This window comes from Galendromus occidentalis, unplaced genomic scaffold (assembly GCF_000255335.2).
Source record: "Galendromus occidentalis unplaced genomic scaffold, Mocc_1.1 scf7180000077488, whole genome shotgun sequence".
In the NCBI taxonomy this organism is placed as follows: Eukaryota; Metazoa; Arthropoda; class Arachnida; order Mesostigmata; family Phytoseiidae; genus Galendromus; species Galendromus occidentalis.
Window position 1 is genome coordinate 1296597 of NW_003805476.1, and position 27880 is coordinate 1324476.

General features: G+C 51.2%; 6 protein-coding genes across 6 annotated transcripts in view; 2 read left to right on the forward strand and 4 right to left on the reverse strand.

Annotated features, from left to right (window-relative positions):
* Positions 1-531: 531 nt before the first annotated feature.
* Positions 532-11699, forward strand: LOC100906130 (high affinity cAMP-specific and IBMX-insensitive 3',5'-cyclic phosphodiesterase 8). The gene is made up of 9 exons (XM_029112286.1): positions 532-565; positions 1997-2389; positions 7377-7657; positions 8512-8799; positions 8985-9263; positions 9415-9955; positions 10106-10382; positions 10996-11222; positions 11322-11699. Exons 1-9 carry the CDS (start codon positions 532-534, stop codon positions 11669-11671), a joined length of 2670 nt encoding a protein of 889 aa, XP_028968119.1. The 3' UTR covers positions 11672-11699.
* A 3265-nt stretch (positions 11700-14964) lies between these two features.
* On the reverse strand, positions 14965-17644 carry LOC100901885 (activating signal cointegrator 1 complex subunit 1). Its single transcript, XM_003746073.1, has 8 exons — positions 17564-17644; positions 16738-16885; positions 16355-16585; positions 16101-16267; positions 15812-15997; positions 15640-15731; positions 15265-15496; positions 14965-15177 (listed from the first exon to the last, which is right to left on the reverse strand). The coding sequence occupies exons 2-8, from the start codon at positions 16859-16861 to the stop codon at positions 15040-15042; spliced, it is 1170 nt and encodes a 389-aa protein (XP_003746121.1). The 5' UTR covers positions 16862-16885; positions 17564-17644; the 3' UTR covers positions 14965-15039.
* A 1162-nt stretch (positions 17645-18806) lies between these two features.
* Positions 18807-21367, forward strand: LOC108863637 (uncharacterized). The gene is made up of 7 exons (XM_018640568.2): positions 18807-18845; positions 18974-19135; positions 19257-19408; positions 19545-19671; positions 19783-20007; positions 20103-20342; positions 20446-21367. The coding sequence occupies exons 1-7, from the start codon at positions 18807-18809 to the stop codon at positions 21205-21207; spliced, it is 1707 nt and encodes a 568-aa protein (XP_018496084.2). The 3' UTR covers positions 21208-21367.
* Positions 21368-22122: 755 nt separating this feature from the next.
* On the reverse strand, positions 22123-23746 carry LOC100906420 (protein bicaudal D-like). The gene is made up of 3 exons (XM_003746185.1): positions 23555-23746; positions 22850-23309; positions 22123-22568 (listed from the first exon to the last, which is right to left on the reverse strand). The coding sequence occupies exons 1-3, from the start codon at positions 23744-23746 to the stop codon at positions 22123-22125; spliced, it is 1098 nt and encodes a 365-aa protein (XP_003746233.1).
* A 660-nt stretch (positions 23747-24406) lies between these two features.
* LOC100902181 (putative peptidyl-tRNA hydrolase PTRHD1) lies at positions 24407-25493 on the reverse strand. Its single transcript, XM_003746075.1, has 3 exons — positions 25163-25493; positions 24957-25046; positions 24407-24816 (listed from the first exon to the last, which is right to left on the reverse strand). Exons 1-3 carry the CDS (start codon positions 25268-25270, stop codon positions 24637-24639), a joined length of 378 nt encoding a protein of 125 aa, XP_003746123.1. The 5' UTR covers positions 25271-25493; the 3' UTR covers positions 24407-24636.
* A 1044-nt stretch (positions 25494-26537) lies between these two features.
* LOC100902607 (lysophospholipase D GDPD1) overlaps positions 26538-27880 on the reverse strand; it is a 2853-nt gene continuing 1510 nt past the window's right edge. The window contains exons 6-9 of the mRNA XM_003746078.1: positions 27581-27731; positions 27324-27472; positions 27105-27210; positions 26538-27007 (exon numbers count right to left, since the gene is read on the reverse strand). Coding sequence (XP_003746126.1) covers positions 26864-27007; positions 27105-27210; positions 27324-27472; positions 27581-27731 — 550 coding nt within the window. The 3' untranslated portion in view covers positions 26538-26863. The remainder of the gene's footprint in view (positions 27008-27104; positions 27211-27323; positions 27473-27580; positions 27732-27880) is intronic.

Below are 27880 nucleotides of genomic sequence, written 5' to 3' on the forward strand. Positions count from 1 at the left end.
TGCCGAAGCTGCTTCCTGTCAAATTTTCGTCAGTCGGACGGAATAATGCGGAAGTTTCCCCGCTTCTCGTTTGTCGGAAGCAGTCTTCCACATGTAGCTTGGGGTAGGGCTCCTCGTTATTACCTCGTTATTACCTCGTCGACCTCTCTCGTTTTCATCTGTGACCGGTGCTTGGATACTTGCTGTCCAATGAGATGTTGAAAGGAACAAAATCCGAGAGAAATGGGTAAATAGACTTTTGAGACAGAACAGTGTGCTGTCATCTGTATTCGTTTTCTTATTGAATGGAAAGCGAGCGCGGAAGATGGGTCCGAATCTCCATGGTTTCGAATGTGAAGCGGGAACGCGTTCACGAGCAGCAGTTCAACCTCGAACCTGTTGCTTTCCGGACGTCCCGAGCCGAGCCTGATCATCCACTAGGATTAAGAGCAGCGGACATGCGCCATATGGAAACACTGACGAAATCTCCGCGTGCCGGCGCCGAGGGGAATTGCATTGGACCCTCGATTTGGGGAAATTACCCCGCCCAGAATGAATCTGGTCCTCGCGATGTTTTTGGGACCTGGTAAGCACAAGGAGTCCTCAACAGGCTCGAAAAATGCCTCCAAAGTATTCAGACAACAGTTTATGACTCGTACGACATGAGTCCGCTCCGCCATGAATTATGGACGGAATAAAGGATCCTACGCACGACGCAGGGCATCCTGGATGCAGTTCCTGTCCATAGTTTCCCGTGTCGTTGCCGTTGTCTCAGTTCGTACGCAGGAGCGCACTCGGAGCGGCGGCGCCGGCACTGTTCTCGATTCCTCGGCAATTCTCTCACAGACTGCCTTTCTCCCTCCCTAATGGTCTTTCATAATTGGCTCTGCTCGAGACGTGCTTAAGACACCTACCAAGAGAGCCAAACTTAGAGCATTGTTCTCCGCTGCCACCTCGCTTGTTTTGTCGCTCACCTATAAACAATCGGGCTGAATTCTCCCTTGACACTGACAGCGGTCTCTAATTCGATTGCTGCTGCTGCTGCTTCGACAAACTCACCGTATTTCGCCTGGGAGCCTTTCGGACTCTCCGCGGGCTTTGGACTTCTCCGATTCTCTTTGTTCCTCATCCAATGAGCTTTGCAAAGCTCAAAGGGGAAGCGAGAATATGATGGAGAATATCGGAAAATGAGATTTGTCTGAATCTTCGAAACCCTGGGAACGCATCGAGCAAGAGTGGTTCAAAGTTTCCGTGGATTCCGATAGTTAGCCCGTCACATGTGGAAATATTCTCGTCCCCATCGTCTCGAACCGCAAAATACATAAGGGCTCCGAAAGACGGAAACTCGACGACAAAAGAAAGGAAAATCGGGGGAGCGAGACGCTACGAGGGAAAAGTAACTTCGGGAGAAGGGATGCAGGACAGAGGAAAAGAAGGTGCTCCGCGATTCCTCGAGGACTGCGCGCAGGGTCTCCCGAGTATGGAGTCAATCTTCGATCGGCGAGAGCGAGATTCGAGAGCCATTGGAATTGGGAGGAAAACGTCCAAGGATTAAAAGGATGGGACCGAACGAATTACACCGAACGGAAGAACACGGAACCTCCCGGAACGAGTCGGCCCGCGGCCCGGTGAACAGAAACTTTCGGGGAGAATGACCACACTTTGTACTCGATAGCCTTGTTCTTTCCGAAAGATACGGCGCTTCCCACCTCTCCGGTGTTGTTCTTCCAAATATATGCAGGCGATAACGCTTTATCAACGAGTTCATAAATAGTCATTCGGATCGTGCATGGAGGCTCACCCCAGGACCGAGTCGGCGAATATTCAGAGAGAGGAACAAGGATGCGGCCTTGTTAGTAGAGGGCGTAGCTCGAGTCTCCTTAATGTTGCATCGGATGTGTCCAGATGAAATATTTCGAAAACATGGGGAAGGCTCTTCCCGCTCGATACTCCGGCTCGAAATTATTCATGATAATTATAATCGATTCTAAGCCTCCGGATTCTTCTCCTATTCCAGGCGATGAGCTGACAGCTCATTCAGGTACATGCACTCAGGGACTCGTTGAAGGAATTGGTGAAGCTGTGGCGGTGACGCCAGAAGAAAGCGCCGAGACGGCCGGAGGTGCCGAAGGTGGAGACGCTAGGAATTCGAGGACAGATTCTATAACCTCGGTCCCTCGGAGGAGCCGTGAAGGTCTTTGGAGGCGCACCGTGAGGAGGATGTTCCCGTACGGTTCGTGCATTTCTCAACAGTCGGCCCCGTCTCAAACCCATGCAACAGCCCCCGGAGGATCGTCGGCACCGCAAGCGAAGAAAGAATGGAAGATCAACAAAAACTCGCCCCAACTTGCCGTGAGCCTGCATAGGGATGAAACCACCGGGATTCAGACCATCAACATCCTCGACAAAGGTTAGTCGCTCCGGTTCGATTTTCTCGTATGGTGTGAATCTTCTGCGAACTATGAGCCACGGCGTTCACTCTTCGTCCGCGGTACGAAGTGATTGGGGGGACAGAGGCTCGGATAAGACTCCCCGATTCCCGATTGACGCGAGAGCCGGCGATGACGCGAGGACCGAAGCACGCGACATGAACTCTCGCGAGTGTCTGGCACCGTAGTCTCGACCCTTGTGCCCAACGCTTCACTCACGATCGAGAGATGTTTGAAAACTGTTTATATAACGTGTTTATGTGGCGGTCGGTCGTGAATGTGTTCGTCTGTCAAGAGCACACTCTATTGAGGCTCAATCCAGCTCAGCTTTCGTAGTGTTGGCCGCCGTCGTCGAAGGAAAAGTGTCGGCAAACCAGAATCAGAGAGGGACACCTCGTTATTGTGAAGAGGTCACTGAGTGGCCCCAGCTGCGTGTTCGCTCTCGACAAAACTGTGCCTCAGCGAGCAGCTATAACTCATCTCGCGTCGGAATACCTGTCGAGGTCCCTTCGAGACCAGAGCGGGCGCCGCCATCACATTCAACAACAACATCAACAAGAACGAGCAACATCCGACCGACCGACTGACGATTGTTCGACGGAATACACTGCCGCAACATCGCCGTCCCCATGACCAGGGTCAACTCTAGACATTGTTTCCGAAAGAAAATCGAAAAAGTCGCGATCTCTCGCTGACCGGAAGCGCGACGCGAGGAGCTTTCGAAGAATCGGTGCATCTAGAGGAGCCATGAATTTCATTTCCTTTAATCATCACGTACCCCGCGCTCGGGGTTCAGGATTTAGGCCATGGGCCTCAGAAGGGTTAACGTTCCCTTTAGCGGGTTCGTATTCGGTACTTGAGCGGCTGTGGAGAGCGCAAACCCACCCAGAACGGACTCTGAGAATGAACAGCGCTCCGATATTCACTCAGACCCGCGCTATCGAACTCGGTGCACCACGCGATTCTAGCGTCGGCTACGCGAACGGAGCGCTTATTAGGCGCGCACGCGAACTTTGTCGGAACCGCGAACTTTGTCTCCCGTTCGAGTAGTTCGCCCGTGGGGGAGCTGACTGTGAGTTTAATATTAGTCGAAGAAAACACGGAGACATTGTAAATCCTCTATAAGCCTGTTGTGTTATCTTTGTTGGATGACCCTGCGTCGCGTCACGAGGAGCAACTCCTGGAACTTCCGTCCAAGAATCTAGCCTGCCAGTCTGCCTGACTAACCGACTGATTGACCAGTCGCTGCTCGCTTGCTGCGGCTCGACCGGCCATCCGGACGGACGCCCGCCCGCCTGTCCGTCCGCTGGCAGGAGACTAGCGCTTGCCATCGGCGTTCAGCCCCACCGAGCGGCCGACAGGCTCCAAATAATCTCGACCAGCTTTTAGACCACCGGAAGAGCTCTATAAATTGGAGCGGACCACCGAGCAGCGTTAACGAGTCGACGACGAGGATTTACTCGGAATACCCTCCTTGTCGTAGTTGTCGTCGTCGTCGTCTTCGCTGATGTCGTTTCGAGAATCGAACGCTTGCTTAGGAAACTCCAGCGACGGGCTCAGCTCCCCCATGGCCGCCGCATTGACCACTGCGTGCGCGGTCGAGTCTGCGAGTCCCGCGACAATCGGTGCGGATTTCTTGCGAGATCCACACGAGATCGAGGAGCCGCAATGAGAGCGGATCTTCGAAGCATTCTTTTCAGTAGCGTCGCTCGTTCTATCTTTCGCGCGCTCGGGGCTCTGCGGGTGTCGTTGCTGCTGTTGGTCTCTCTGGCTCTGATGTCAGCAGCTTCTTCACTGTTTAGGAAATAGAGTGGAAAATATTCGGCTCTCATAAATAACCGCGACCATGGTGTGGCCAACCGCGGTGGGCTATGCGCGTCCGCCTGCTGGTACCCGCACCGCGCGTTGCCGCCGCCGCCGAACCGCGGTAATTCTGGTCGTGCCGCTGTCGGTGGACGTGGAGGCGTTGGTGTTGATTCAACTTGAGCAACATCGGTAAGATCGAAGAATAGAGCGAAAGACATCACCTACTATCGGGGAAGAACTCGGGACCAGCGGAAGTGTTTTTTCGCATGATCTGCTGACTTTCTCGGTTTGGGTTCAGAGTTTACGACGACGCAAAGCTGACCAGCAATCGCGAAGAGGGCACCGAAACACGGTCATAGCTCATGTTCCTATCGGAGAAGGCTCGCGTGCATCTGATCCGACATATTTATTACTTTCGAAACTGTCAGAATATACGCTCGTGGGCGGCGAACCGAGCCGCGAATAACAACGGCATCAACGGCGGCGGAAGCCAAACACTCGTATCGTATCTTCGAATCACATCGTAAATCGAAAGTTTCCTTTTTTCACCTTCAGTCTGTGATCTCCACTTCCGGACTCGAAATATGAAGCCATCGAAAGTGAACTCGTGCGCTTGATCGACCGTGCACCTCTGACATCATCCGAACGCAACAAGTAACTCATATTTGAGGGTATTTCTCCCGGGACGCGAGGCTCAGACGGGGAAAGGGAATTCTGCGGCGGAGATCCGATCGACCTGCGATTCGGGAATCGTGCCAGGTCAGGAAGTCCTGTGTTCTTCGATGGCATTATCTGGCAGACAGGATGGTGATGCCTCATCAGGGCGGATTTTGTCCAATTTTTCGAGAGAAGCCCCCCGACGGTTCCTGAGAGAGGTCTATCGCCAGAAGGCCCACGAGAACCCGACGAGAATCCGTTGAATCAGTAGTAGGACCTTCAACTATGGAACGTCCTGATATATTCAAATGTGAACGATGGGGCTCGGCCCCTGAAGTCACAGGAGCTGGGAACGTGGAACTTTTCCTCACGCCGAAGTCTCCGCGTCCCCTTACGTGCCCGGAGTTCCAGCTCAAGGTGAATTCCTTTCCCGTGGTGACGGAGACGATGGAGCACCCTCCCATAGGTGCTATTCCTGTTATTCTCTTTGGAAGTCAGCAAGTGCAACCAAGCAGCTTCCCCCAGCTCATTTCCTTCTTCGATCGACCACGCGAACGCATCCGAAATACATGAATGGAGATTTGTGACCTTCTCGGTCTGTACATCGATTCTATCCCGAACTCTGTCGGTGAAATAGATTCCGGGATAGAATCAGAGACGATAGCGATCGAGCTCAGTCTATGGGTTCCCTTTCGTTCGTTCATTCGTTCTCGGCCTCGACCTTGATTCCGGTGCTGGATCCTCTGTGCATGCCTGACGGAATGAGGCCGGACCCCTTTTTCCCGTCTGTGCTCGTCCAACAAAACATGATCAAAAGAGCGTCGTCGGAAGGAGGGATTATAAAGGTCGGGCTGAGCGAAGGAACAGCTAAGAGGTACTACAGAGAAACAACTGACATTCAGAAGCTCAGGGATGCCGGTGGCGGCGTCAGGCCAGCGAGTAGTTCGCCGGGGACATTACATACGCATTAAGCAGCATGCTCTCAGCGTTTACAAGGTGCCCGCATGTAGGGTTTATTTGACGCTTTTTCTTGCACCGTTGCTGTGCAGCAACGTCTTTCGGGCTGGGAGCGAACAGTTTCCTGCCCGGGCGGACGGTTTTTGCGCGAATTTCGCAAAACTCCAGGAGATCGCCGGCGCTCGGCAAGGGAAGTGGGCTCATCCCGATCTTCGTGCTATCTCCGATCGTGCAGGATGTAGGTCGGGACTCGAAAAAGGATGCAGGAGTTCAATTCGAAGACAAGAGATCTCGAAAGCGGATTGGGGCGCCTTAAGAGGCGACAGGAGAGGGTCCTCTGGAACAGAAGAGGCATCGACAAGAAACAGCTCCTGATGAGCGGAGTCGCTGGAATCCAAAGGAAGCAATAGAGGAATAAGAGGAATAAGACGGACCCGAGCGGTACCGCGCCAACAAGTCGGCAGGTGGAGAAAGTGCAAGAATCTAGGTTTGCTGGGACAAGGGGAGGGACCGAAGAGTGGCTACAGAACAGTTGGAGAAAGCACTGAGCATCTAAACATAGGCATGTAGCTCTAATTGGAACTCTTGTTTGATCTTCCACCTCCTGAACTCGCGAAGCCCGGAAGTGATCACGTCGCGTAAGACTGGTGTCTCGCGGATTCCAAAATCCGGATACTGTAACCGTTCATCCCTCGTTTCCTCATCCAATACGAATTTACCAACCGAACGCGCGACCGACTGAGTTACTGCCGAACTGACCAGCCAAGCAGCAAGAGAGAAGCCGGGCGAGCGTGCGAACGTCCATTCCACAAGCGCGGGAAAGGGGCTAGTTCGTGTTTCAGTTCGGCCTGACGTGGAGATGAAGGCAGGCGACACCCGCTGCTGTTCGAAAAGTGACACAATGCTGCTTGTGGACTTGACTCCGATGAAAAACCTTCTCCCGCGTCAGTGGAAATCGGGGGGAATGGAACGTCAAGCCCGCAAGCCGTTTAGAGGTTGGTGGACGAGACTTAAGCAGAGGACGTTGCGGGAGACTCGCCTCGGTAGCATTGTTCCCGCTCCGAACGTTTTGCCTTGTTGGAAATTTAGAGAGGTGGGCCCCTTAGCGTAATGCCCACAGTTGTTCGTGACCATCAAAAATACCGCTCTGTAGAGTTGTGTTAGTGTCGCGAATCGACGCACGAGTCGTAATGTGTTTCAGAATCAGCTCCGGGGAGCGTAGGAGCCTAGCGTCATTCTCTTAGTCGCCTCGTCGAAGGTCGAAGAAGTCTCGATATCGCGAGCAAGTTCTGATCCGCAACATTTATTCGTCTATTCATTTTCTATCTGATCCAGTTGCGTCTGTCTGACTCTGTTTAGTTGCTGTCGACGTGGTCATTCTCACTCTGTAGATAGAATCGGCACCCATACCATGCTCGAACGTATAGCCTTCGGGGTCCTCTTACGTCAGCTGCGAACACATACCTAAGACTTTGACGTACTCCACGTCAGCTCTACGTGGGGTACAACGACGCCGAATATTGAATTCTTCCATCCGTCGCCTTCCAGGTGTCTCAGCCACGCAGTCCTTGTCAACGTCCACGACGACCTATCCTGGTGGATTGGTGAAGAAGAAAAAACGAGAAAATGAGCAACAGCATACGCAAAAGGTCATCCAACGATCATTCGAAAAGTGGGAGATCGATCTCCTCGACGCGACGGCCACCAACAATCGACGGATCACCAGTCCGTTCCTGACACTGTTTCGGAAAAAATCGTCACGTCCCGTTCTACAACCTTGGGCCCATCTGATGGCGATCGTCGACAATTCCTACGACGGGGTCGCAAGAGTAAGTGCTTCGAATAGATGGAGTTCGGTCGTACAATTCAGGACATCTTCCGTGAGATCTGTCCTGACGTCGCGGCGTTTCGATTCAGGCTGTGGGCTCCAGGGGAAATTTCGTGGACGTCACAGATATTTCGTCAGGTGACGAGTCGGAGCGACGCCGGGAATCCAAAGCGCGGATGTTCGTTGACGAGCGTGGAGAACGATCGGGAGGATTTTCCGTCGGAATTTTGTTTTCTTTGCGTTCCGGAATCCACTACCCGCGTCTCGGAACGTGGCTTCGAGTTGAAAGCGATACGATGAGGAAGTACGCTGGAGACTTCATTCAGAGCGGAGCCAGTGGGCTGTGAGCCATTAAACTAACTTGCTTTCGTAAACACTTGACCGTCATCAGTTGGATGGATACCTACTGGGGCGTAAGAATACTACGATGAGCGCAAGCGGAGCGCAAGCAACGGAGGCTTTACTGAGCAGCTAAGCGCACCCGATCCCGTATAAAACGGGCTTAGAGCCAGCGCCGGCTGCGAGATAGCCGAGGTCCTTAGCCGGCCGGCGTTCCCACCGCCCGGCAAGCGGAACCGGCGGGTCAATCAGCCGACCGGACTATCGCGGACACTAAACCTTTCCGGAAGGAGAAGAAAAGACCTCCATATGAGCTCGGAGAGAATGGGAGTCTCGGAGGACACTCCGTGCACGAGGCTTGACGTCGGGTCCGTGTCCCCCTCGATCATCCTCTCATAGAGAGGGAGAGAGAGAGAGAGGGAGAAGGAAGAGGAAAAAACGAAGACAGAAAAACCTCGCGATTTTTCGTTGACTAGCTCGCGCGCGCATTAATGTTTCTTATCTCTCTCCTTGCAGTGCCTGTTATCTACAGTGAACAGCTGGTCTTTTAACACGTTTACCCTAGACACAACGACCTGCGGCCACTCGCTGCCGTTCATCATGGTACACTTGCTTGCCCAATACGATTTGCTGCGCACGTTCAACATTGAGCCGATAAAGTTATTCCGTTTCTTGAGCCTAGTCGAAGCAGGCTACCACGTGAGCAACCCTTACCACAATTCGGTGCACGCTGCCGATGTCACGCAAGCCATGCACTGTTTTCTTCGTGAGAAAGCCATACTTCAACATCTCTCACCCATCGAGGTGAGTCCGGCTTCAGTCTAAGCGTTCGTTCCAGGCAGAAGCGAAGTCGGAGTTCGGCCCAGGCAGAGGCGAAGTCGAAGAGGAATGATAAACTAGCGGACGGAACGGCTGAATGTGTAGCGTCGCGTCGCCCGAGAACAACGAGCGCATCGACTGACCTATGGTTTTTTTTTTGTCTCTTGAAGATCTTGTCCGCTCTCCTGGCGGCTGTCACTCACGACCTGGATCACCCCGGAGTGAATCAACAGTTCCTCATTGAAACCAAGAACCACCTAGCCACGCTATACAATAAGAGTAGTGTTCTAGAGAACCACCATTGGCGTTGTGCCATTGCCTGTCTTCAGGAGTCTGGCTGTCTCAGCCAGCTCGACGAGGAAAGCTGGAAAAAGGTTCATTCTGCCATCAAGAGCCTAATCTTAGCCACGGACATCACTAGGCAGCAGGAGTTCATACAAAGGTTCCAGGTAAGCTCCACGACGAGTATCGGTGATCATGTGGACGATTGCCGAACAGGTGGTCAGCTGAATGACGAGCCGTCAAAGTTCCCTGATAGCCGTCATCGCGACCGTTTCCGCCATGGAAGCTCAATGCCGCTGACCGATTCGAATTTTGCAGCGCTACATGGAGAGTGACTCATTGGACATGAATGATTACGACATTCGGCATTTTATTCTCCAAATTGCGCTCAAATGTGCAGATCTGTGCAACCCCTGCCGTCCTTGGGATATCAGCTTACAGTGGAGCATTCAGGTGTGCAAGGAGTTCTACCGACAAGGAGACTACGAACGTCGCCTCCGGCTACCCATCAGTGCGATCTGCGACCGATACAAGACGAGCATTCCAAAGATTCAAGTAGACTTCTCCAAATACGTCGCACACCCGCTCTTCGTACTGTGGCACCAGTTTCTCAACACCGACCTCTCCCGTGAGCTGCTGCTTCATCTCAAACTCAACTTCGCCCAGTGGGAGAAGCGACTTCAGAAAGCGACCATGCGAGGTTCTCTGGAAACCGATATCAACGCCCCGCTGGCATCGTCCGAGGAGGATCTTTCTGAACTTGGCGATGATTGTCCCGACCACGACGAGGACTCCCTTTGCTCCTTGAACAAGACGTCGATCGATGTCTCGTTGTTAGAGGCTACTTCCTTCACTGCCGGTGAGAGCGGATCAGGCGCTTGTTTTACTCCATATGAGGCTCTGATCATGGTTCGAATCCGTGCTCAAACCATAAAAGTGCGTTCGCCCGCGAAAGACGCCGGAAATAATGCCCGAACCTTATCCTTGATTTTTCCCCCATCGGTTGCAGGAACGTGGGGCCGTCGACATTCGATGCCCCTACAGCTGTCGAAATACTTGCCTAAACCCATGATCCTCCGACGTCGAAGGCAGAGTCTACCTAACAGAAACCCATCACATCGCTGGTCTGTTGTGGCCAGTCCACAGGGCAGAAGGGGTTCTGACTCTGCTCTCGGCCAAGCAGGTTTTTCCTCCACACCTTCCGGTGCAGATAACGGAACCGGCGTTGATGATGATAGACTACGGCCACATCAGCGTCCCCACCATCACGCAGCTGATCCCAACAGGTGAGGGTCTTCCCGTTTTTCCCAATATCGGAGTCTCAGACAAATTCGATGTCGCTCAGTGAGAGGGCGGTCGTTTCGTCCGTCCGTGAAGCCGGAGCTCCTTCGTCTTCATTGAGCGAATCCGCACGGCTCGCGAAGGCGATAGAAACCGTCGAGCCCGCGAGCTCGGGGGATCGCAGTCATCAAATCGCAGCGGCGAACACTCAGCGGCTCCGCAATCGAAATCCGAGCTCCCTTGAACCAGCTACGCAGCAGGCAATAGCGCTCGATGCCACAAAGGCAATTCCAAACCAGATACGGTTTCCGTCTACCGCAGAAAAGTTCTCGTGTTTTGATTTCGGCCTACCGAATGAAAATACGTTCGCACAACAACGCTGTTAGAAATGAATCAACGTGCGTGGTCGAGTGAAGGATTTGTCGGAACAACCACGAGCGTAGTTCCGCGAGGAGCGCTACGACAATAATTTTTTACTATCTCTGACGTACTCTTACTACCGGGCTAACCGAAAATTTCTCGGAAACCCACCCAAGTAATTCCTCCCGCTCGTCGTCACCGGCGATCCCTTTCAAGTGCTCGGGCGGGCTATTAATAGAACGTGTTTTTCCATCTTAGGCGACGATCGGAGAGTTTTCTGGACGATGAAGACGAGCTCAACGCCGTCCTCCGGCGCAGCGAGGAAACTCCCAACCTTTTCCTAGACGTACCCTCAGATCGAACACCTACAGATGCCCGAGGAAACTCCTACAGCAGCGATGCGAGCTCGTGCTGTAGTGACGGCGTACATTGCGGTACGCCGCCACTCAACGACACCGACTCCAATGACCGCCTATGCCCGGACGGTACGTACCTATAAGTCTATCTCGATTCTGCTCGAGCGAACCGTGACGATAATGATGATCGGTACGATCGCTGCTAATAATTTCTATTCGCTTCCGTAGGGATGCATTGTGACGATGATCTTGCCCCCACTGCCTGGTCGCACAGGCTTTCCGAAGTTGTTGAAGAACCATCCTCACCGCCCGCGAACCGGATGCTCAACCGACGCTCGTCTGCACCTATCGTTTTGGCGCTTGTTTCTAGTTCATCGAGTTCTTCGAATTCCGCTGCTTCGTCGCGCCGTCAAAGTGGCGATACTCGACGAGGTTCATTGCCCGTCGACGTCCACCTTATGGCGGCCCAACTGCTCAACAAGCAGGTTGCCCAGGTCGCTATCCCAGAAGTTCCACTCGCGTCAACTCGGAGGGGATCTTGTCCCGTAGGACTGTCTGCCAAATACACGAGTGACTGACGTTACGAAACTTTTCTACTGTAGAGACGAGGGGGCTACCGCGGTATGCAGCCAGTTGCGTGTATGACGCAAAAAAACGGTTATAAATAAGATGATGATTCAGATGATCATTTATAAATAGGATATACATACATAGCGAGAAGCAAACGAGGAAACAAGCATGCAGACAACAAAGCAGATGAAGCTATCTGAAAATCTATGTGACGACGAGCAACGTCTGTGCGTGTTTGTGCGTCCTGGAAAATGAGTACGCGTCATGCCCTATAAGCCTGCCTGCCCGCTCGTCTGTCTGTCTCTTTGCGTGCGTGCGTGCCTGTGTGTCTGCGTGCGTGTAAGTCTGCCCAACTGTGACAATTTCTAGGGTGCATGCCGTGCTTGATGGCGAATGAGTGAAGAACGAGTGGATGAGTGATCATTCGACAGTACAATCGGCGTCACGCGAGTTTACCGAATCAGGCAAAGTGCAATCCGCATGATGGAAGCAACGATCGAAGTTCTAGAATCAATCGGTATGAGCCGAATGAGTCGTCACGAGCATGACTGAACCAATGACTTGGCGAAGACCAGATTTATCCGGCCAATCTTCAATGTTTCGAAGCCTAACCAAAAGTGGGACTGTTTTCCTAAAGATGAGCCCATGGCATAACTCATTATTCATCTCTCCCGAGCGCAACGGTGGATTGACCCATACATGAATCGTGTGAATGCTCATGGTTCATAGCTGACATTTCATGCATACCTACATACATCCATTCATCCATACATAAATGCATCTATATATATATATTATATATATATTCATGAAGACACGATATTCACTGCTGCTGTAACGGATGCGCATCCAGGCAACATGAGTGACTGATGAATGCATCGTTGAATATGGTGACAATCTTTTATACGTTCACCACTGCGAAATCCATTTATCGATAGAGCGCGAGACCGAACCTTATCGGTCTCGTGCCCTAACTTTGGCTTGACGCAATCGTAATCCCCTTTTCTACATGAATCGTTTTCGGTATTTCATTTCTCGAGGTGAAACCAACCGATGCTGCCCGTTTCTCGCGCTTCTCCGAGGCCGTCAGATTAGTTCCTTAGAACCGCGAGAAACGGACCGCATCGTGTCTTTGTGATTCCGATCGCTGATTACGGAGCGCGTGAATCGGTGGATTACAGAAAGTCCCGGCGAGGCGGCGAATTTTTTCTTCCGGGTTAAAGGCTGGTTCGTTTTCGATCATTTATCCAACACTGCCCTCCTACACTCCAGCTAGATGGAAATGAAATCGGCTGACTCAATCGACGAGTTGTTGCTGTCGCCTGCTGGTCCACGTCGTTACGAAGTCCTTCTTTATCTGCCTGGCTGCCTGTGTGGAACTATCACTCTGTGTCCGACGAAAGTACTTTTATTCGACGGCAGCTATTGATCTGCATTACTCCCGACCCGTGCGATCTGTGCATTCGCCCAGGCTGTCGTCGTGTCCAATAAATTACCCGCTCCCACAGTCGAGTTCATCGTGGATGATCATGGTCATGGAGGTCGTGAGAACATCGTCATCAACTATTTTGCCAAAAATACGCACTTCACTGGACCAAATCGTGGAATACTTCAGCCTGCAGCTGTGTAAGCTAGCTCTGTCGACTTCCTTCCTTGTCGGTACATTAATATGTTTCTCGAGTTTCGGTAAAAATCCGATTGTTCTACCGGCTCGAGAGCAGCTCAATTCCTGGAGAGTCGAGTCTGATTTCGGTCTGGCTTATCTGATGCATCTTGATTGTCAAAAATTGTGTTCGGTTGGCGGCGAATTCTGCAGCTCTTTGTATACGAGAAGTCTTTCGAGAAATCCAGTGAGTCCCTCAAGCTAGAAATAAACTCCGGACGACTTGTGTGTCAATCGCCAACGATCCCAGCGCATTAATCGAAGCGCGGTTCCTCGTAGATCTCCTCCTGTCTGCGAAGTTTCCAGAGTCGCCCTCGTTCAAGCAATTGAGAGCCGAACACAATTCTCGCCGTTGAACCGCCGTGGATCCCTTCCGATGGGTTCTTCTTCTGCTCTTTTGAGATGAGGGGCTGTGTTCTCTCCTAGTCTATGCCGGCGAAGATTTGTGGACTTGACGATTTCCTCCCCTTCGAGCTCTCGATCTCTGATCGGTTGAACAGTTGGTACCGAGCTCGCTTCTTGAGCGCTCAGTTCCGTATACCTATGCAGCTTGCGATGTCTCGGTAAGTGGCAGCAACAGCTTCGGCAGAATCAGAGATCAAACACAAAGCAGCTCTCCATTGATCCCGATGCTGTAAAATTTCCTCTACATTAATGCCACAGATGACAGCAGCAATTCCAATGATTGTCGTAGCCACACAACCACGGCTCGGGCCGTGATTGTGTGGTTATGCTGCCGCCTCAGATATTCGAGAAATAGTGATGGAACAATGTTGATGATGAGAACAATAACAACAACAATAATAATAATTCTGATGATGATGATAATGATAAGCGTTCAGAACGTTCTTCATGAATAATCACGAGATAACTCTGCGCGTGTGAGAAAGGCACTTAGGTGTGAGCGTGATCTTGATTGTTTGAAGCGGAATCTAGCGACCATGGGCGGGGAGAACGTGAATGACGAGAGTGATCGTAATGAGGTGTCTCATTTGGTGAGCAAGCGAAACATTCATTAGGAATGCGGAGAGCAGAATCCGACAACAAGTCAAGGTACCCTTCAAGTGTCTGACAAGGAATACAAGAGAAGTAGTTTGAGATACGGGAGCAAGAGAGCGAGCAGCACGGAAAGAAGAAACAATCTACGATGCAAACTGAGATAGTGGTCGCTCGATCCGTTGGGAGGATTCGGTTTCAAGCAAAGGAAATCGTTGTACGAGAAGAGGAGCCGATTGAATGTTGCAGGTTCACGATGCTGATTGATGTTTGTCATTCGACGGGATCCCGCGGCCGAAAATAGAGAGAGACATTCTCAAAATTTCGGTCCATCTGGTTCTCGAACGACTATTTTACTAGTATTTATCGAAATTCTGGGTCTTCAAATGGTCTAATGGACAGCAACGTTGTATTTTCGAAATCACGACCGACGTTGTCCATCATAGGCATGCGAGATGAGGCCGATTGATCGCTGCATCATTTGATTGTTGGATTGGCTGATTGGGTCTCGATGAGTAGACGGATGATTATATCTATCGATGTAGATCTTTCCATTCTTCCAGCGGGCCGGCCGATGCACGAGAACAGTGTAAATATTTGATACTCACAGGATAATATCCAATAAAGATCATTACACGGAGCTAGTTTCTTCACATCTTCTTACTCTACATTTAATTTATTATTAAAATATTCTTGTCGACGATTCTGAGCAGTCGATCATTGAGGGGCCGCCGTCGTGGGGAGTCGAAGATGTTTCAGCTTCCGATAGTAACCCGTTCCCGGCTCACTGATCGAGACGACGTTGAGCTCAACTCGGTCTAGCTGGACCATCCCGAACCGGAAGTCACCGAAGTTCTAGAAAGGGCGGAGCATGCTCGATCAATAATTCCAAAGGTTCAATAAGTCAATCCTAGGAGTCTGCGGACGCTAAAGTACACGAACCTTCAAGATGTTTGTGGCGTCAAAAGGTGACGATTTCCTTTCCTGCTTGCTGCCTACCGACCGCTGGTTCAAGCTCTGGCTCGGGTCGTCCACAGCAGTTGGGTCCTCAGAAAACTTCGAATTGATGAGGGTCATATGGAGTTTGAGTTTCTCCCTGCTGGACGCGAGCTTATTCCTCAAGAAGCCCGATTGCCGGAATCGTTCTACGATCGAATCGCACAGGATCTGCAACCTGAACTCGTCACGTTACGCATGGTTCAAGCGTTGCTTCGGAAATGTATAAACTCTGACAAGGACGCCGAAGGGGCTTCGTTCTCCGAAAGGGTGGGAGCTTTCTGCTGATGCTCATTCAGTCGGGCGAGAAGAACGTCTCACCTGCCTGCATCGCTGCGATCTTGCTCGAATACTTTCGCGTATAGAACATTGACTTCAGAGGGTTCATCGTTCATTATTTCCAGACCACGGACCTGAGAAATGAGTACTTATCGTATTGATGACTCGCCTCGTCACGTCAAGTATTGCACGGGAGAACTATTCTGCGACCGACCTCGATGTTGAATGGTTCGTTGCCGAGAGATCCTTTGATGAGTTCATCACATGTCTGGAGTATTTCAATCGCTTGGGCTTCCTCATTCTTGTCGAAAAGACACAGACAGCAGACCGTCAGATGGAGTTTTCGCTCTTTTATGAACATTCTGTCCATGATTCCGGGACCCGCGAACGATGAAGATGACTGTAAGAGAGGTTTGGAGATAGGTGATTTTGATCGCTGCGATCATGCCCCATATGGAAGAGAAAAATCGAAACCCCAGGGCGGTTGGATCTCGCGTTCCCACCTGGAGAACGAGATGTTTGAAATCAGCCAGGCTTCTCTGCACTTCCGGATATGTCAGCGGGATCGAAATGAAATGCGTGAACGAGTCCTTCGAACGTAAACTCAAAACCAGATTCTGTATTTTCTCCACGCACAACTGGACGTCGTTCTCGTCGTTGCCTGAAACAACTGGGAGGAGATTCGAACCTTAGCACCGTCCCAGCGGCTTTTCTTTGAGGAAAATTCATGGATTACAGGTTGGGGTTCGGGACTCACCCACGTCACCCGATTCACCCTTCTTAGGGATCTCGATCTTCGTGTGTGTCAAGTTTTCCCATTCTTTGCGCCGACTGTGCTGCGATCCGCATATTCGCGCCAAATAGCGATCGGGGACATGGATAGACTCGCTGAACGCTTCCTGGCCACCACCCTGTGCATCTCTGCGTGATCCACAAGATTCCTCTTCGTCGTAGTCGTCGAACGCGTCGTCAGTCTCTCCAGAGCGTCCTGTCGAAGGAAAAGGAGAAATCAGCTAACTCCGATGGCAGAGAATAGAATTTCCATCACAGCAGAGCATACGCGCCCGCGACTTCTCGCCGATCAATAAGTCGAACGAGAGTCTCGGCATTCTGGATTCAGAATCCATTGGACATTCTTACTGGATTTTCCCGAAACTTGATCTTTTCGACGAGCTTCCACCACGACCTTCGGATGCACCCTGTAGCAAACGCCGTCCACCCACTTCAGATCGTATCGGAGGGGGTCCGCCCCACATGAAGCCATTTGCTCTCGAAAGGTAGTGCCCACCTGTGCCATTATGGAGATATTCAGAGTCGAGCCCCTCAACTTCTCGCCACTCACTCCCGATCACCCCGTGAGTCAATGGAGAACTTCATCTCTGAAGCGACGGTTGAGATACCGGCCCTCGAAACCCTTCCGTCATCGTTTCGGAAGGAGCTATCGTTGAGGAGGATTTCATTGTTAGAGAGTGACAATGTTCGGGAGACTTTTTTCCGATGTACACACTGTGCTTCCCGAAGAAAAACCAAAGGCTCAATCCAGAGAGGAAAATGTATTTAGCCGGAATCCCGAAATTCTTTCAAGACTGTCTGGACCAGCCGGGGAATGTTGATGACAAATGAGCAATATCATCCTACTCGAGGATACCCCGTCAAGGAGGACACTCAGCGAGAAGTGCCCATTCAAATTTTGGCGCCATTTGTTTTGGTCGGCTCGCCATGTCGCGTTGTGTTCGACTACTAGGCTGTGGCCTGAGTCTCATCTGGAAGCCGAAGGCGCCCGATTGTTGGATGGAATAAACGGCCAGACGGAAATATAGACGTGATCAGAGCTCGACCTCATTGAGAGATTCGGTGAGTGTTCCGGGAAACTGTTCCCAGCTGCTTCGCTGGAGAGGATTTGAGCTCAGAGATTCCCTATGCAACATGTGCTCGACAATGTCGTCGTCAAGAATGACTTTCTCACATTCAATTCCAATCACGAAACCGCGACCGAGCGTTCGACCCCGGACGACGGAACTAATGGAACGTCTTTCTGTCGTGAACTGCTCCGAAGTCGAGTAGTTTCGTAATGAAGTGGTTTTGGATTTGGTGGTTTCCGTTTCAACTCGCCGCGGCGTAATCGAACACGGTGTAGAAGGATCAGGCGATCAGCGATTGGCTCTCGACGAACGACCCATCGAACAGAAGATGTCCCATCGCGAATCCCTCCTCCCGACGATCCTATCCTCGTATTGCTTTCGCTCAATCGCTGCCGTCATCGGGGCTCCTCACAAAATGTCTAGGCCCGCGTGTGGTCCTCGAGGAGCGGGCTGAGGCGCGATTTTCAATTTTTCCTATGGCGACTCTGATTGGGAATCTCTCAGAGCTTCTTGTTTCAAAGGAGAGGAGACTTGCGAAACATCAGTAGTATGGGATCGATCTCTTAGAGCTCTCGATAAGCGGTCCAGGTGGAGGGTGGAATTTCGTGATCAGACCGCGTTCTTCAGACCGAATTGTATAACTCAGACCGTTGGGAGAGTAGTGTGGGCAGAAAACGGCACCGCGACGTACCGGCCGAAAGCGATGCCTCCGAAACTTTTCCGTAGGAGTTCCCATGAGTCTCATGGCGATCGCATCGCTAAAAACCGCTGCAAGGTAGTCCTCGAGGAAGATCCGTGGAATTCATGCGGAGAGAAGACCCTTCACCGATGACCTCTCCGAAACGTGCATGGGAGAAATCAATAGACCGGGATGACGATCAGATGAAGGGGGACTCATATCGAGAATGGAAAGGAATGCGGTCTTCTTATTAAGCGCATGTCGTAGATGATGACCACCATCCACTTGGTCGAGATATCACGCTGAAACCACGACTCGAACAGAGTCGCGAGTTATCGGGACCATTTGACAATTTCATTCGGATTCGCTCCACGAGGGAAGAGCACTATATCGGAAGACTTTGAAAATCGGTCGGAGTGAGCCGTATCATTACCGGCTTCAAGATTCTCAGGTGAAGCGAAAGTGCGAGAAGTCGCTTGGCGTCACTTGTGTGCAGGTTCAGAGCTCTTATTTAGCTTTGGACCAAAGACGACTTATTCGCGAAACCTACAGCCGAATCGAGATGGTTGGTTGTCCCTATCCCTGAAGTGTCCGCTGATCTCTATTACAGGGCGCTTAGGTGGTGGGAAAGAATCAGGCGCGCCCGATCGCTCTAAGAGTCCGGAGCTATGGCGAACAACGGGGTGGAATACATTTATGTCAATCAGGTTTTTCGATTGGAATCAAAAATTCAATTCAATTCAATCCATTGCTCGATCATATGCATCGAGATTCATGGAAAAATCATTTCGCATATTCCGCGAGACCCGCTCAACGATTTCCGGTCCCATTTAAGGTCGTGCCCGAGAGCGAGCTCCAGGTCTGTCGAGATGCGAACGGTCGACTTCTAGCCTTCTACAAAGATGCCGACGGAATCGAAAAACAAATCGGGCAAGAGATCGACGAGGAGCACTACATCGATGCTCCAGAACCTGAGGCGGAGGATCACTACATATCTGTGAGTGGAATTTTCGTTAGCGGGAGATGATTATCGCTCGAATTCGGGGATAGAATGTGGTGGCTCGCCAGAGAGCGTGCGGTGAATACGGTGGAAGACTCAGTCCGCTTCAATTATGAAGGGAGAACCCCCGGTCGAGTTCAGCGCTGAAGATTTGCCGGACAACATGGAAGTTCTTCAATCAACGGACGGAGTCGGTGGAGATATGAAGTTCGTCATGGTCAATCAGCAAGAGGTGTTCGTGGTTAAAAACAACCAACCTCAAACGCAGAAGTAAGGCAGCGACGGCTCACGAATTGCACGAGCCTTTGGTTTCCGCCTCTATATCGTATTCAGATGTCTCGTTCATGTTCTGCTTTGAATGATTCTGACAAACGTCCAATCGTAAAATGACCGTAATTCGCTGCAGGACCTTTCGACTCTTCAAGCCGAGAAGGCGCGTGACGCCTCAGTCAGTGAAAAAGGGTCCGAAACTCATTCAAGATTTCCTCTTGCCTCATCTGGACAATGAAACCTTCGGCAATCGGCTCGTATGGGTTAGTGATCGCAACGCATACATCATATCTTCTCTAGACGACTATCAGAGAGCTCGGACTACATCTTCAGCCATTTCCACCGTGGATTTATATCGCCTCCGTTCCCCATAGGTCAACCGGGAACTTGGAACTTTCGCCATGAGCTGGTCGCACAAGAACGGAGCCGATTGGCGCGCGGATGACTGTGTCGTGTTCCGTGAATGGGATCTCCTGAAGGAACGGAAAATCCAAGAAACACCTCACTACTGGATGGAAGCGAAACAGAGATTCAGAGCGGCGCTAGCGAAAGTCTCGGTCAGTTGTAAGAGTGAGCTGGAGGAGCACAAGTCGTCAAAGGTGAGCCACCAGCTTCTCTGAAGGCAGAGATCCTAAGAATTCTGACTGGGCGAAGGTTGATGAAGGAATTCTGACGAAGGGCGCCGCTCGTCCAGGTATTCCAGATCAAGTGGACTCGCGAAACTCGACCGCAAATATTAGAGAAGATCTACACGACGTCGAAGTACTTCAAAATGCCTCCGCGCATGAGTTTAGCTCGGTCAGATCAGCCTGCGGTGGCTGATTTCTCTCTGGATCAGGACTACGCACAGGAAGAAGTCGTTTCGCCGGATCACACGATGTCTATCGAGGACGACATGCAGATCGAAATCGTGACAGCAGAGGATTTCCAAGAGGTATGGGGAATCGGTAGGAGATGATAGTATGATCGTCGATTGTTCCGGCGAAGTGAGGAATGGAATCCGGGGAAGCATTTATCTCAACCCGGTCTATTTCCAGGAGCAGTTCATCGTGGAAGGCCATTCGGCAGAAGCCGAGCAGCCAGAGGAGATTGTCGAAGTAGTTGAACAACACGACGCAGCTCAGCAGGCGGCCGCCGCAGTCCTATCGTCCCGCTTCTTCACGGACCGTCGCAAACGAGCACGCAAACTCACGATACGTGCCGAAGCTCTGTCACCGGTGGAGAAAATCCTTCGCCGTGCTCGCAGAAGCCATTCCAAAATTTACACAGTGTGTCCGATCTGCCAGTACTTGACTGCGAATTACGCGGTCTTCCTTCGGCACCTCATGCTCCATCGTGACGATGTCGGTTACACGTGTCTCCATTGTCCCAGAGCCTTCCGACTCCCCGAGTTATTCATCGATCACTTGCGAGTCCATCACAACGCACCTCCGCATATGTGTTTCTTGGCGAATATCGAGGAGACTTCGCGGACAAAGCTCAGACGGGCCGAGTTTCGTTTGATTCATCAGAATCTGAAAACGTGCGGGGTCTGCGCGGAGCATTGCAGGACTCAATGCGATCTCGAGAAACACGTCGTCGAACTCCACGGTAAAACTCAGCTGAGGGAGGTTCGGAAGTGTGCTCTGAATAGGAGAAGTCCGCTCAGAATGCGATTGAAATATCTAGCCATAAGGCGTAAACCGCGACATAAGATCTGTAATGACGAGAACCAAACGTCGATGGTCGTGTGCGACGGGAAACTCCTCATCGAGGAGGTGCCTTTAGACTGGAACATACTGAATGAAAATCAATGTTGAGCCAGAGACATCTCCGACTGTAAGGAATTCTTCCCCCCTCGGCCGCCCTCAGACTGAGATTGGATATCCTGCAGGGGAAATGCGAACTGTGAGCCGTCAGAAGATTCGGAGACTTGTACATATATTTTTTTGTGTATATTCTAGCTTGGCGATGTCACTGTACAGACTCTCAAGTGTGAGAAATAAATGCCAGCAATCTGAGCAAGCATCGAGCTCATTGGTGGTCTCGCGGATACGAATACCGAAGTTGTGGAGCTCGAGTCTTCGCACGGAATCGGGAGTCGTAGAATCACAGGGAATTCTTTCATTCTCTTCTTGCTCGAGAATCGCTCCGCAATGGTAACACGATGTCCGTGATCTATCCATGACTATCAGAGATGGACGGGGCTCATGGTAAAACGAGCTCTATCTTTTTCCTTCGATGAGCAATTAGGAGACATATCATTTTTCATTCCGGGGATTTCCCCATCCCCGATATCGAGAATCGCCGGTTCCTGAGGGGAACCTCCCGAAAATAGCGCCCTGAGTTCGAGAGTATGACGGACAACAGGCTCTGACAATGCCGGAGGATCGGATGGAAACCCCGAGTCGATGGATGGCATATCCCGCAGATCCCGCCCGGACTTCTTTCAGGATTTAGAATCAAGATCGTCGACATCAGCTCATGATCTGGGAAACGCAATGTCTCATGAACGACGTCAGGCATATACGCCGTCGAGCCTGCTCCCCGCCTCCTGCCTCCCACCGTCGCTAGAGAAATTTTTCTACCAAGATAATATCTGGCCTTTACGGAACGGTCGAGGGAGAGCGCAATCGTATCCTATAGGTCGGAGATTTATTGAGATGCGAAGAGTCAAAGCGGAAGTCTCTCCTTTGCGGCCCTCGGATCGAGATTTGGCGGTATGCATACAATCATCAAATCAACCTATCGAGTCGCAGCATTTTTTTCCATCCGATTCTTTGCAGTGAAGTTACGTGGTCCAAACCCACTTTCTCTGCTTGCAACATCATAGATCCGACGCGCTTGCCAAGCTGATTGAATGTATTGTTCGCAATTCCGAGCGCAGAGCGACTCTGTTCAAGCTGACGCTCGCACTCCTCAAGCGCCTTGGAGAGCGATTCATTTTCGAGCTTCGCCGCTGTAAGCTGCTCCTCGAGGCTCCGGATCGTTTGATGAAACTCGTCAAAGAGGTCGCCCGCTGTCGAGATTCGGAGCGGGGCCACCGTCGCCTCTCTGTCAAGCTCAGCCCGAAGTGCAGCAGCCTCATTTTCTTGCTCCAATGATCCCTGGAGAGAGAACTCCTCTTCTCTCTCGGCCTGTAGTAGCTCCAGAGCTGCTAACATGCGCTTCTCGTAAGAATCTGCGGATTTCGGATATAATAACGTGTCTTAGCGAGTTTGTCAGGTTTCCTCTTTCGATCACCCTTTTCAAGAAAATCGAGTACGGATCATTCATTTTTCTCGAGACATCCCCTGTCAGTTAAGCTCCCTCGAACCGTGGAGTTTGATGAACCGAGTTCTCGGAGGTACAGTACCTGATTCCAAGGGTACAATGGTGCCTGATTCGCTATAGTCTGATCATATGACCTCCGTGATCATGATATAAGAAGGTGTTACCCGGAGCCGGGCAAACGAGACTCACCCTTCTCATCCGTGATTTCTACAAGTTGGCGGTTCAGTGATTCGACTTCCTCAGCGAGCCGTCTGGCTTCGTATTCCAAGGCATCGGACTTCGATTGGCTCTGTCTGAGTTTCGAAACTTGCTGCTGGAGTGCGATGTTCTCCTTCTCCAGCTCGTTATTCTCGTTTATCAGCTGTTCCTGTTTAATCTTGAGGTCTCTGAGCTCGCAGCGAAGACCTTTGTTCGCTGATCCGAGAGTTTCTTTGGAGTCTCTCAGTTTCGAAGTTCCCGCAATCATCCGGTCTCTCTCCGCCGTGACTCTCCGCAACTCCTGCCTGGCATGCACGAGGTCTCTCTCTAAGTTCTGAAGACTGAAGCCCAGCGAAGCCTCTCTCTCAGCCGACTCCTGCAGAAGCGAAACCTCCTGCTCTATGCCTGTCGAAACTGAAATCCTCTGATGGGTGTGAGCTTTCCTCAAAGCCTGGAAATATTCGAAGAAGGAGAAATATCATTACATATACGCATTTTAGCTCTTGGACTTGGGGATTTAACCCGTTCGCTCTCCGCCGAGCGCAGAGCATGAGCGCTCTCGGGAAGACCATTCCTTTACGCTTGGAATCGATGATTGAGGGTTCATTCGAGCTCGGTAAGACATCAATAGAGGAATGGAATCTTCAGGAAGCGAATCGATAGCGGGGTCTCACAGATGCAAAGCGCAAAAATTACCTCTCTCAAAATCGACAGTTCAGTCCTCGCTTCGTCATATGATGCTTCGAGCTCCTCACAACGTCGCGTGAGTTCCGTGTTTTCGTTCAAGAGAAGCAATCCCAGCCTGGCACTTTGGATTTTCTCCTGATTCGCTTGTTCGAGCTCAAAACAGAGACGGCTGAACTCCGAGCTTTGAACATCTGTGTTCATTTTAGACGAGAAATTTCATCCACGGTCCTCAGACGAAATGAAATACGTGATCATGCATCCCAGTTTTATCCGCCAGGTCAAAGCGCCCTCATCAAAAGGAGGGAAAGTAGGTACATAAAGCATATCGAGATCGGTTCTGATTAAGATTCCGGACTGCGGGATGCCGCAGTCTCCCCTCGATATCTCCGACGTGAACTCTGCGTCCGCTGAGAGCAGATTTCGGCACGTCGGAAGCTCGATCCGCTGTTCCACGAAAGATCCATCGGAGATTTGAAGGCGATGTCACGCGGCCTCAGCCTTTGCATAACGCTGTTTCCGAGCATCACGCTCCGATTTCGAATGAACCGAACGACAATAAATAAATAAATGATAAATGGAATAATATATACGTTGGTGAGCGCTGTGAACTTTCCGCGGCAGTTCGCGGCCTCCATTGAGGGGAAGCGCCGCAGTGAGGCTCGGTGAGTCGGGAAATTGCGGTTCGCGTGCTTTTCCACGCGAACAAACTTCGTCGTGGGGCAAATAGAATAAGCGACTTGTCGAATTATGTGCTCCGATCCATAACCTCAGCTGAGGTTGTGAAAGCTGAAACATCGTCGCCCGTACCTCCGAGATCAGATACGATCTGCAGCAAATGATAGAAAGGAAGAGTAAGTTTCCATTTTCGAAGCTTTATTCGTACACAGGTCATTTCCTTCATCGCGATCTCTACACGCCCTCAGCAACTCCAGCTGCTCTTCAGGACGCCGTGCCGTCGGCATCAAAGATCAGATCAGATTTCTTCTTCGAGTCTGAATATTGCGGTGCAGTCGGAGAGGGTCTCGCGAGAGCTCAGAGTTCTGGTATCTACAGCGGCGAGACGTCGATCGAGTCGAAAAGGATGTCACGAATCATTTCAAAGTTTTGAAGGGAGTGAAGTAAGGAGCCACGATGGATTTCGGATACGGTTTCGTGGCCAGAGCCGTCACAATGCCCTCCGGTTGTTCGATCCACAGCTTGTGGTCGATGACACCCTGTAGACGAGTCTGAAGCTCCAGGAGAGCGCTTTCGCTTTCGCCGCCAAGAATCACCTGGAATATAGGCCTTGTCGGACTAAAGATCCCTTAGTTCTGAATTAGGAGGGATCCAAGGTTCACGACTCTCATTGGGGCAGCTGTTCCCGACAGATTCCGAATGCCGTCAGGATCCTGCCTGGTAACGTTGAACTTACGGTCGTCATATTGTCTACATCACTGAGGTACTCCTTGACGTGTGTATCGTCTCTGAACATGTGAAGAACTGCGTTGGAAGCATGGCATGCCTGGAGCAAATGAAAAAGCCCGATGATTTCGCGCCGCAGGCAAATCTTCACGAGTTCGTGAATTCAGCTGATTCGATTCCCGCCAACTCCATTCCGAAAGTCCTGCTGCTCCTCACCTGGGCCATGACGGCACCCTTCGGCCACTTGAGCTTGGTGAAAAGGTCTGAACGCACTAAAATGTACTGTACGATCCTCTCAGCGGATTTCACTGTTTCCTTGCTCATTCTCGACGATCCTTTATCGAACAGGGCAATCGATGGAACTCGTTGGGACTTTCATCCACCGTTCTCGACGCTCGTCCACCTGATGCGCTCGAAACCGCTACAAGAAAATTCGAACGTCTACTGAGAACAGCTGTTTTTCCGGGTAGCGTACCGAGAGCATCCGGTAACGTTCAGCCCGAAATGAACTTTGAATGGATGGCGCAGTCGAGCTGCATGGTGTCACACTTTGTTGAACAGATTTTGAACAACCTCCGACATGGCTGGCTTCACATTGAGGGTGATCTCTCGATGAGATGCGCGGCTCTGGTCCACGCGAGCGAGGCTTCTATGGCAAGGTTCACTGCACATAAGAGCGACATGATCGCTCAATTGGTCCGGTTTTCTTCCCCGGGAAAAATGCCAGCGACGCTGAAGATATGTCCTACCCTATTCCACCACCGGGAGAGGATCAATTCGTTTCGGGAAGTTTATTTATTGCGGTCGCAAGACGCGAGGATATTAACGGCTCCTCGCTTCCACAGGGACAGCACAGCGATGGATTCCCATTCCTAAGGTGTAGGATTCTGATTCATTCAGGACGAGGATTTTCCCGAAAGGAGGGAATCATTCTTCCTCTGACTGGTAGTTTTCACCTTCGGATCCCAGCTCGGAATGCGTTTCCGTGAATCGATGATTAATTCTTCCACCTACAGCCGTCGAAGCCGGTGGCGTGCTTCGTCGAGGAATTTGATGAGGAGGTAGCGAGGGAAGAGCATCTTCGACCGAATGCTCACACGTCGAACGCTCGTGAGTCCTCTGCCGAGGATCGAAGCCTCGTAGGCTCACATCGAGCTGCACCTCGGTCGGGATTTCTCTTCCATCGGTGCCCTCGAGAACGAGAAATAGAGAACCGCTCTCTGAACTCGCAGTGCTCACGGTTGACGCAGTGTCCGATGCGGAGCTCCTTGTCATTCTCCGACGGAGCGCCAAGGGTCCCCGAATAGCACACTGATATCTCAACTTTGCAGATCGAACCCCGACTTCGTTGTTAGTCGTCAGTTTTCGCAGGAGGACCATTCGATCGGCACCGCGCAATTCCAGCGGGGGGATAATGCGAAGACAAGCGAGTCACAAGACTAGGAGCCGTTGCTTCCCGTGGCGTACAGTGTCAGAGAGGGCAATCAGTGCAATATGACACTCTCCCTCTGACAAACAGAGTCTTTCGATAATGGAAAATCAGGTGTAAAAGTTATACTCGATTTATTACTTAATCCAACAGTATTGCGAACTCCGAAGTCGGACGTAACTGTTAGCCTATCTCCTTCGGCTAGCGAGTACGAGTCAGGACTGGATATGGCCTCTACCGGCCAGGAAGCGTGAACAGTCAACGCTTACCCGGGGCTCGATCGGAGAAATCGTGAACTCGTAACTCGTTACGTATTCGTTGCTTCATCGCTCTTCTTTACACTTCGAAAAGCTTCATTGGTTACACCAACAAGCCCTAGAATTCTACGCAGTACTTCTCATTTCGAGTCACAAATACAGATGAGATCCCCAGAGAAGCGGAATGAGCGGATCGGGAATGGATAAGATCGAGCAAGAGCGGGCCAACGATTAAAGTTCTCGACTGGAAGTGATATGAGGGTGCTCGCTCAAATACGACCGCAGAAGTGTTGGACAGTCGGTCATGACTCCGGTTGCTCCCAGCTCAAAGCACCGATCGAATGTTTGCCTATCATTGATCACCCACAAATATACCTGTGAAAGAGTGATGAAGACTCTTATGTTTAGGATCGCCGAGATGATTTCTCTTGATCATAATACATCGGCTTGAAGGTCGGTTTTCGCAACTTACCTGAATACCGCGACGTCGGAGATGATTGAAAATGAAGGGACGCATCAGAAGGAGATCGATAGCTAGGAGGAAGAACCAATAGGCTGGGTTCACTCCAGCTGCATCTCTGGAAAAGCGGAGCGTGAAAGGACGACCGTCAGGTGCTAGGGGCCTATTTCGGAGAATCTGCGACTGCAAGTTCTGGTCCTATCAAGGGACGGGCGTCTGAAATTGACCTACCGGAAGTATCTATTGTTCTCTTGAGCCCTCGGATGGAACACGCTTAGGCACGATTCTTCGATGGGCAAGAAAGGCAGGAGGCCAGACCAAGCAGCGAAGATCAGCCAGCCGACGCGGGGCGCTGAGAAGATTATCGGGATCGATGGTTCCTACAATTCGATTACCATCATCCAAATCGTAAAATTATCAAATTCAAGCGGCGGATCTGGAGAGCACCTCCACACCTCCAGTAGAGCTGGCTCATGAACGAGTCTCACCATTTTGAAGCATTTTTGAGTAACCACGTCGGAGATGCTCCCCCAAACAGTTATGTCTTGCCTTCCGAACGTGACTATTAGCTCGAAGACCTGTTCTATAAGTTCGTCTTCATTGCGCTTGATGTCAATCATCATGGGGGTTTGCGGAAACCTGAAGAGTCGCGTGCTGGTCAGCTTATGGATGCGATTCGACGCTTTCCCGGGGGAAATATTGGGAGAAGCGTCTTTAGTCAGAGCAGCGTTCGGTAAGCGGTCCAACTTCGCGGACCCCTCCGACGACCAAAATATCAAATCGCTGAG

Coding starts and splice junctions, on each gene's coding strand:
- LOC100906130 (XM_029112286.1), top strand. CDS start 532: ATGAATCTGGTCCTCGCGATGTTTTTGGGACCTG. Junction 9,956..10,105: donor GGCTACTTCCTTCACTGCCG/GTGAGAGCGGAT, acceptor CATCGGTTGCAG/GAACGTGGGGCCGTCGACAT. Junction 11,223..11,321: donor TGACCGCCTATGCCCGGACG/GTACGTACCTAT, acceptor TCGCTTCCGTAG/GGATGCATTGTGACGATGAT.
- LOC100901885 (XM_003746073.1), bottom strand. CDS start 16,861: ATGGCTTCATGTGGGGCGGACCCCCTCCGATACGATCTGAAGTGGGTG. Junction 15,732..15,811: donor ACGAACCATTCAACATCGAG/GTCGGTCGCAGA, acceptor CTCATTTCTCAG/GTCCGTGGTCTGGAAATAAT. Junction 15,178..15,264: donor ACGCCACAAACATCTTGAAG/GTTCGTGTACTT, acceptor CGCCCTTTCTAG/AACTTCGGTGACTTCCGGTT.
- LOC108863637 (XM_018640568.2), top strand. CDS start 18,807: ATGGCGAACAACGGGGTGGAATACATTTATGTCAATCAG. Junction 19,672..19,782: donor TCGGCAATCGGCTCGTATGG/GTTAGTGATCGC, acceptor CGTTCCCCATAG/GTCAACCGGGAACTTGGAAC. Junction 20,008..20,102: donor AGGAGCACAAGTCGTCAAAG/GTGAGCCACCAG, acceptor CCGCTCGTCCAG/GTATTCCAGATCAAGTGGAC.
- LOC100906420 (XM_003746185.1), bottom strand. CDS start 23,746: ATGAACACAGATGTTCAAAGCTCGGAGTTCAGCCGTCTCTGTTTTGAG. Junction 23,310..23,554: donor AACTGTCGATTTTGAGAGAG/GTAATTTTTGCG, acceptor GAATATTTCCAG/GCTTTGAGGAAAGCTCACAC. Junction 22,569..22,849: donor AGAAATCACGGATGAGAAGG/GTGAGTCTCGTT, acceptor CGAAATCCGCAG/ATTCTTACGAGAAGCGCATG.
- LOC100902181 (XM_003746075.1), bottom strand. CDS start 25,270: ATGAGCAAGGAAACAGTGAAATCCGCTGAGAGGATCGTACAGTACATT. Junction 25,047..25,162: donor AGGGTGCCGTCATGGCCCAG/GTGAGGAGCAGC, acceptor CATTTGCTCCAG/GCATGCCATGCTTCCAACGC. Junction 24,817..24,956: donor ATGTAGACAATATGACGACC/GTAAGTTCAACG, acceptor CCTATATTCCAG/GTGATTCTTGGCGGCGAAAG.